Source organism: Pollicipes pollicipes, unplaced genomic scaffold (assembly GCF_011947565.3).
Source record: "Pollicipes pollicipes isolate AB1234 unplaced genomic scaffold, Ppol_2.1 Scaffold_4002;HRSCAF=4701_pilon_pilon_pilon, whole genome shotgun sequence".
Classification (NCBI taxonomy): Eukaryota; Metazoa; Arthropoda; class Thecostraca; order Pollicipedomorpha; family Pollicipedidae; genus Pollicipes; species Pollicipes pollicipes.
In genome coordinates, this window is record NW_023596420.1 from 42,187,282 (window position 1) to 42,195,759 (window position 8,478).

General features: G+C 50.8%; 1 protein-coding gene across 2 annotated transcripts in view; it reads right to left on the reverse strand.

The window, feature by feature from the left end:
• The window catches only part of cn (Kynurenine 3-monooxygenase cn), a 122,721-nt gene that overhangs the window by 21,361 nt on the left and 92,882 nt on the right, over positions 1-8,478 (reverse strand). For both annotated transcript variants that reach the window (XM_037217037.1, XM_037217038.1), the window contains 2 exons: positions 5,173-5,221; positions 2,939-3,026 (listed from right to left, as the gene is read on the reverse strand). In XM_037217037.1, coding sequence (XP_037072932.1) covers positions 2,939-3,026; positions 5,173-5,221 — 137 coding nt within the window. The remainder of the gene's footprint in view (positions 1-2,938; positions 3,027-5,172; positions 5,222-8,478) is intronic.

The window sequence follows — 8,478 nt, forward strand, 5'->3', positions numbered from 1 at the left end:
CTGCACCTCATAAGTGTTATTGCGGGGTCACAAAAAGTCGGCACAAAGCATCAGAGAAAACGAAAGGTCGCCAGAGATGCCAGGAGGTCGCCACAGGGTTGGGACAGGCCCTGTCTGTACCACCAGACCTTTACTGCCTCATCATCAGGGGTCACCACAGGTCACAGGTCACCAACGTATACGGGGTCCGTGCAGGCCACGCCAGGCCAAATCACTCGTCCATTCCACACGACATCTTTACGCACCACAACACGGCACCTCAATGTCGCGACAGGTATGAACGATCCGAACTACGTCATGCACGCAGGTCACCGTCGGAGGGCCTTTCGGTGTCTGACCAGCGTATGTCGTCTGGATCTTATAGGGTCAAATTAAGACTCAGTGTCGGCTTCTCAGTGGCTGCAGCATGGATCGACACCGGCAGCCCTTACATGGCAGTGTGTCCCGTCTCCAAATGCATGGCTACCGTGGTCATGAGGCGAGCGCATCTGCCATGGAGGCCCAATCCACCATGTGCATTCTTTCAAGATTGTACAAAATAGGCAACGGTTGCGGTCTTACAGGCACTGTGATTATGCGACGCATTCTTGTCCTTTGATTTTTCCGTTGATTCTTCCCGAAAATTTTCCGTCGATTTTTAGAATGCCACCACGCTGTCCAATACACAGTTGCATACAAGTCACCAATTATGTAAGGTCCATCTATTGCATCGATCAACCAAGGCCGCAAGGGCATTCAGCAGTCTAGGTAAGCTGCTGCGCTGCCGGCACAAAAATACCGATGACGTAACATCAAATTACGGGTCGACATCGCGTGCGCCAGCGTCATTGTGGATGGCGGGAGTCGTAACGAGCACGGAAGGCCCAGCTTGGGCTGGAAGAGAGCGGGTGCACAGCTTTTCGTAGCGGAGCTACATTCGTCCAAAAATCTTAACGGTGACGGTCGCCCGTGGCAGAAACATTAGTTGGCAGCACGCACGAGTGTGCCCGGCGCCTCGGTACGATGCCCGAGCGTGATGCCCATGAACGCCGCCTGCCGCTGCTAGACGACTAAATGCCGCGCCCGTAAGTCCGTCTATCGCTGCGTAAGTGACACAACTCGCTCGGTTCAGATGTGCAAATGCCACTGCAACGCAACTGACAATCAACAACCAAACGCAAGAAAATGCAGCCAAACGCATGCACGCTCGATTGATAACATGCAAGACCGAGACAGCAGGTGAAAGTCGTGAAGTACGGCGCAGCAGAATTAGCGGTAAGTCGTATGGCTAAAGTTGTCGAAAGACCAAGTTGATACGTAGGCCTCAATACCGAGAGCTCCTCAGGAGGCTCCAGAGAGCTCCTCAGGAGGCTCCAGAGAGCTCCTTGTCCCACTCGCCTTACTAGTGCGTTTGACAGTTTTTACTTGAAGAGCGAAGGATTCGAGACCAGACCACAAATGGAAAGAAGGCGATCGGAGTTCTAGAGACCACGGGCAGTGTCCGGATGGCGTAAGTGGCATGTGCGAATGTGCAGTCGCAGTTCATTTGTGGTTTGACAGACACGATGCCCGAATACAATAAACCACGTGAAACCGCTTGCCTTCTTGTCATATCACATGACAGTTGGGCTGAAAGTGTGAAGTGTCAGGTTTGGCCGTGCGTCAACATTATTGTTAAAATGGCTGTTCTGTCAAATGCTTTCAAAAATGGCAACCAAGTGCAACATAAATGTTCACTGCAAGCCCTTCACTGCCTGCCCTGCCCGCCAGCCCCCTCCCTCCCCCCACCACAGCAACGTATTTTCTATGCTGCTGTTCTGACCAGCCTTCTGAGCAAAACATACCTATGAATGAAGGCTATTATTCAAGCTAACCCTAATTGTCGTGATTAGCTATGGTCTGGGATTGAAGGTAAGTAAAATCAAGTAAAAGCAGCAAAGTCAGTGGCTACCAGAAAACGCCCCGCAGACACCACCATGTTTATCACTAGGCAATAATTTGTGCCAATGAGGTGGATGCAATGCAGTCACCTTTCTAAGAAGTAATCAACATGTTATGGTGTATCGTATTTTGTTCGTCGCGTGCATCAACACTGGATTTTGCAGGGAGTGTCCCACATTTGGGTCATACTCCAAAAACATACTCTGGAGGAACCTCAGGTCTGGTTACGTGTAGTAAAAGCACTGGGTGTTACCACTGCAGCACTATCAAGACATAATAAGAATTGTTTTTAGTCCAAATCACACTGGCAACGCTTTTTAACGCACTACGCTTCCTCCCTGCAGTCGCGACCGCCATCGTCATGACAACCACCGTGCGCACCTCTAATGGAGCGAACAAAAGAACATTTGTGATTGGCCCAGCGGGCAAGGGCCTGCTACCGAGAAGCATACTGGTTAAAGTTTGAGCCGGTGCGTCACATGGTTCATGTGATGCCCCCATGTCCAAAGCCAAAGCACGCCTCCAAAAAGGCCAATGTGGTCAGCGCCATTGGGGGAGAAATTAAAGCCATAGTATAAAGTTTCGTTGAATTCATGAGATGAAACCTTCACGTTCGCCTATCTTTTTGTCTTCACAGTGTTTCAAGCTTTCGTAACACTTAGTTCACAAACATTGTAACGCATTAGTGTATTGCAAATACTACAGGACACAAACGTTCCACAAAGGAAGACAAATCAAACGTCTTATTTTCAAACTGGTGAACGGGGAGTCAAATGAGATTTTTCCTGCAGGGTTGGGTACTTAAAATCGAAATTCTGAGCTATCCAGAACGATTTCGAGAAAAAAACTGATATTACTGTTCAAATCGTACACATCTGAAGTAACAATGAAGTACAAAAGGGGATCCCAAAATTTCCATTAAGGTAAATGTGACAAGTGGGATCCACCGACGGGAGGACCACTCAAGCTATATAACCGTGCAGCGCTTGATGAGCACGTCAAATAGCATGCCACTTACTTTTCGAAGACCATCTTGCCCTTCTTCAGGTCTGAATGGATGAGCTTGTGATGGAAATGCAGGTGAACGTTTGGATGATTCTCGGCCTCTGGAACACATCATAACATGGTTGCATAACCTGCAAACATACATCAAGCTATTGTGGAAAAACGTCACATACAACGAAAACCATTAGGGCAAAAGGAGAGATGACAGGAAGCGTGCCAGCCGTATTCAAAAGAAAGCCATCTGAAGAATATCCTGGTACAAGGAAACCTTGGATCACTCGGTGCCACTTGCCTTTAGCCCCAGGGTCGTTCGACCTACCCCAACATCTGTCGGCCTACACGATGCGTTTTGGTTGTTTTCGGTGCGGCGCCGGCAACACAATGCTGTTGCGCTGAGCACCTGGAGTGTGGCATGCTTCGACGCGATGAAAGCTTGCTTCACTCGCTAAATAGATTGACAGCACGCCAATGAGTCGACATTGAAAAGACTAGAAGCATGAACGTTAGCGGACAAACCAGCTGCGACTCAGAAAGAAATAGGTCAGGCCAGGGAGCCGCGTCCATGCCCATCGCGAGCAGAAGACCGGCCGACGTTCAAACACAGGAGGGGAGGGGCTCGAATGCCACCCAGGCTCCAGTTCTGCCACGAGTATGAATTAGCAAAACAATTCGGCTTCGTGGAAATCCCATCCATTGCCAGGCAACAGAAGGGCCTGGCAGCGTGCTAGGAAGTTTCATCTCAAGCGCGATGCACGCGCGCAGCCTGATGGTTTTCTTCGGAGAAGCGCCTCCGTTTGGTTGGTTCTGCGCGCCTTCTGGCACATCCCTGGCACACTGGAGCTTTTAAGTATATCTGGCGTTCTCAGAACCACATGGCCGCCACACAGCAACACTCCGGACATATGCCACCGTCACGGACACGGCCACCATTCCAAACAAAGCGACTGTACGACAGCCAACTGATCCTCCCCTCCCCCCCCCCCCCCCCAAGCGTCGGCCGAAGGGTTCGCCGAGCGTCGCGGCGCCTCTGATCAGGCCGGCCGGTCGGCCCGTCGCCGGGGGTGCGGGTCGCGCCGCCCGCACGGCCCGGTTACGTAACGGACCGCCGGAAGCGCCCCGGCAACAGACGGGACGGGACAGCCGCCGGCTGGCAGAGCAGGCTCGACACAGGCGGCGAGCCTGCCGCGCCGCTGGCGAGGTTGTGACCAGACGGGCAGTGGCGGTGGCCTTGTGAGGAGTTTATTTATTTGCTGGTTGCAGCCCGGGGCAGGGCTCGGGGACGTTGCCTCCATCAATACAGTGTCGTCAATCCCACTTTTAGGCTGTCAGAAGATGGCCATAGGAAGTTTGTGTCGGCCTGAATAAATACGACGAGAAAATAATAAAAAGTAAATGAGCATGCAAATTGTATCACAAGGATCGCAACATGCCCGGAGAATCAGCATACGGCGTAGTTATCCAATTTTTGTCGATTCACGTCAATCGCATTGACGAAATTCTAAACACAACAGGTATTTGCCAGATTCGCCGCAGCCGACTCGTCCTCCGCATTCCTCCGCTCGTTAGTAGGTCCTGTAGCCCAACTTCTCTTTATAAAGAAGTGGTCTCTAGTGGTCTAAGTGGGAGGTGTATGGCCACAACACGCTTTTGTGCATTCGCTCAACATCAATAACTTTATTAATTGAATCTGAGCCAATGTGCTGTAGTGCTGTCAAGATGCTCATTGAAATAATGAATGCACAATTAAACAAACAAATCTCAAAACCGGTGAAACTGCATGCCAAAAGAAGGACTAAGCACTTGGACATACGGTACTGACCTTATGGTAAGAATCAAGGCATCTTCGTTTGCCTGATATGCCTGAACAGCTGTGTTTAACTTACTTCCCTAAATATTCTCTTTAACAAAACGCATTTGCCTCTTATGACTGCAAGAGAACGTTCGTATCACGACGTTCAACATAAAACTGACAGCGATCAAAGTCATATGGACGGAAACTTGATCCTGCTGGAACATATTTCGATTCATGATTTGAGATTGCAGTTTGATTTATGATTCATGACCATTTGAGATTACCGTTTTTTATTCTGCATACAGTGATTTGAAATTCATTCCCAGTTGGGACGGCAGCTGTCACAGGACCATTGTCCTTATTACCCGCAGGCACGCCGAACATTTTCAACGGTTCAATACCCGGTTCAACTTGCCGGGAAATTCCCAACGATTTTCGCGCCGCAGTTGCTTTACCTGTCAGCATGGTCTCATTCAGGTAGCGTCGACCCACCGAGTAGATGCACTGAAATGACAGACGGTCCTTGTTAAAGGAATGAGGGATGGTGATCATAAACAATACTGCTTAAGTAATGAGTTTAGGATGAGACCTGCTGGAACATATTAACGTCATAAAAGCATAGTGTTGTGGTCAGGCACTGCCATACACATTTCAAAATTACGAGCTTATGTTATTTTCGGATCGTTTTCCGTTGCGACAGAGCTCCTGATAAACATCCACCAGTCGTTGACTGTATCTGTATCCAAACATGGCCTGCAGATCCAAATCCAGACACACATACTTCAGGTCAGCAGAGCGCATTTTCGGAACAGCGATGCACATTTGAAGGGCCAGCGCTGGCCTGCCTGCTCAGCCCTCTGCTCCGCTGGCGGTGGATCGCCCGCCCATGACCCTCGTCGGGCCAAGTATGGGGTGATTGTGTTGGAGCCGGGCCCAGGATGTCACATATCGTCGTCCCGGGCTGGTGCCGGCACTCTAATCGATCTCTCGTGACGTCAGCTGGGAAGACCGACCTCGTGCGTCCAAAACTTGGGGGGGGGGAGGGTATATGGAGGCTTTTGAGATGTTTTTTGTATCATGTAGCACCATTCAGGACCTCATGGGTGGAAAATGCGATGCGGCAGGCATGGCGACGCCCACACCGACTTCTGTAGAAACTAATCCAATCAAAACCTCAAGCCATGGAACGATGCCCGTCCCCTCGGCTTTGTCACATCAACTTTTATCATCTCCTTCACACGTGGACGTGTCGCAAAACTTCCTGGCAGCTGGGGGAGGGGGGAGGGGGAGGGGGTTGTTGTTTCCTCTGTTCAAATTGGGGTGGAGCCAAGGATCAGCCGGCCTGTAGGCTTCTGCCACGAGTTGCTGTCGGTGAATTGTTCCACAGAAATACATGGCCTTGTACGCAGTCGTTTTCCATTGCAAATTTAGTGGCCCTAACCACTGGGGACCTTCCAGCACAGTTGTTACACAATGTCTGAATTGAAATTCAAAAGAGCCGCATTGCAACCTTGCAGGGAAACCCTCCAGCCCGTTCAGCATGATTATATACAGGTAATCGTCGTAAACACACATTTCTAACGTGACGCTCATAGGTAGTATCTACTGGAGAAAACGCGAACATTCGGAGATGGCGCGGCATGGACGTTGCTTTGGAAGAGCCGCGCGCTGCAGACGGGCCAGGGCAGGCTGAGCGACGATCCACTTCTGATGAGAGCAGACCAGGTAAGACCGGTCTGGCTGGCTCGCAGCCCCGCCGGTCGTCATGAGCAGAGCGGCAGTCGAACCACATTTCGCGCCGGTCTGCACCACACCCGCCATCCCTGACCCGACGGCAGCGAGGGTGAATGAGTGCGCGTGCGGGCACGGAGTTCTCAGTCCGCTGGCTCCGAGCGAAGAGAGCTAAGCACCGCGCGGCGTGCGTGCCCCAGGCGGGAGAGAGAGAGGGGGGGGGGGGGGGAGGAGCGACCCATTCATGAGCTTACGTAATTGTGCGCTTTACATAACTGGCAGCGGGTTGCTAACCGGCTTGTGCCCGCCTCACTTAAGTCCGCCAGATATTCGTGGGGGTCTTTGTCTGCCTCCGTGACCAGCCCAACAGCTCTGTCAAACAGGCACGGACACAGAATATAAGCTCATTCGGCGTTGAGGGTCTTACGATGGATTCGAAAGGTCCCGCGCTAAGTTGCGGGGGATCGCAGGCACAGCACTAGCGCAGGACATGCGGTCTTATACCGGTGCTGGAATGCTCAAACGGCTGCATTCCAATGTTGTGTTCGAACGGTCGATTTTTTATAGTAATCGTCAGATTCCTGTTCAGCTGCATTTACAGCGGCCTTGACACGTAAATGTGTGCTGCAAACTACGGTGCAGCTTGAGAACGTGTCTGGTCAAGGAGAACGGTCTTTGATGAAAGCCGACACTGGGAATTCGTCATTTTCACGTAAATTGAGCAGTAAACTGTGCAAATGAGCAGTAAACCACGCGAGCGAGCAGTAAATTATGCAGGTCGGTCGAAATCACGTTGAACTAATGGCGACTTCGCTGCTGTTCATGCATAAGCTACGAGTGAAAAGCAGCCGTCAGGAATCGTGCTTCTCTCCTTGTGCTAGAGACCACTCTTCAACTTGAACCACTCTTTAAGCTAGACACTCAAAGACCACCGTTAAAGTTGGAACACTCATTCATTAGATCCAATGAAACTGAGCGTACTTTGGCGTATATCTGAACTCTTTCACCAATGCCCGCAATGTTCTCGAATATTTGAATATTGATAGCGGTATTCAAACATTCGCCAAAGTTCAGCACTTGTTCGAATATCCTGCATTCTAAATAAAATCGTCCCCCAACTAACGAAACCGTGAGCCCTACACAAAAGGAATCGGTTGTCGCATCGGGTACTGGTATGAGTTGAGAGCTCCCATGTTGAAAAAGAAACGAAATTATATCGCCTATTTTCGCTTTGAACTTAACCGATACCGAAACGGCACCAAAAATGAAAAAACAACGGTCGGGTTTTAAGCACCATGACGCGGCCTGGGGGGGGGGGGGCGGCTACCCCCCCTCCCCGCCCATCCTCAGTCCACGCGCAGCTCTGAAGGTGTTGACCTCGGGTCATTCGCAACCCTCCACCCCCCCCCCCCTCCCCTCGGCGCGCGTGCACAGCCGACTCCACTCAAGGGAGAGGGTCGCGGTGTGTTTATGGCTGCTTCGCCGGGGTCCGTCTGAATGAATGAGGCGCAGCACGTGATGCCTCTGCTGTACAGACTGTTGACAGCCACGAGACGCCTCACCGTCCCAGCCAGCGGGTTGTTGCATGGGCTAGGATAATTGACCATCACGGCGTGGGACTGAACCAGTATTGTATGGGCTAGGATAATTGACCATCACGGCGTGGGACTGAACCAGTGCCACGGTCATGAAAATACAAACAAATGCGCTGCTTCGCGCTATGATGATGGATCAAGAATTCCGAGATTTGACGATGAAGTGTTTGGAAGGGGAATCGAATGTCATCGGCTTGCTGGAAAAAGTAATAAAATATTTATGAATTAAAAATATGAATACAAATTTCATCTAGGTTGTTGGGACGTAAATCAAAGTGACCGAAATCCGGGGTGGCATTAGGATATGAGGTAAGTCAGACCGGCTTCATCAGCGCAGCCCCCCTCCCCCTCCACCAATTTTAGAAAGTGACAACCCGGACACGAGAGACAGAATAACCTTCAAGCTGCAACCGAGGACTGCTTTCTTATAACGTC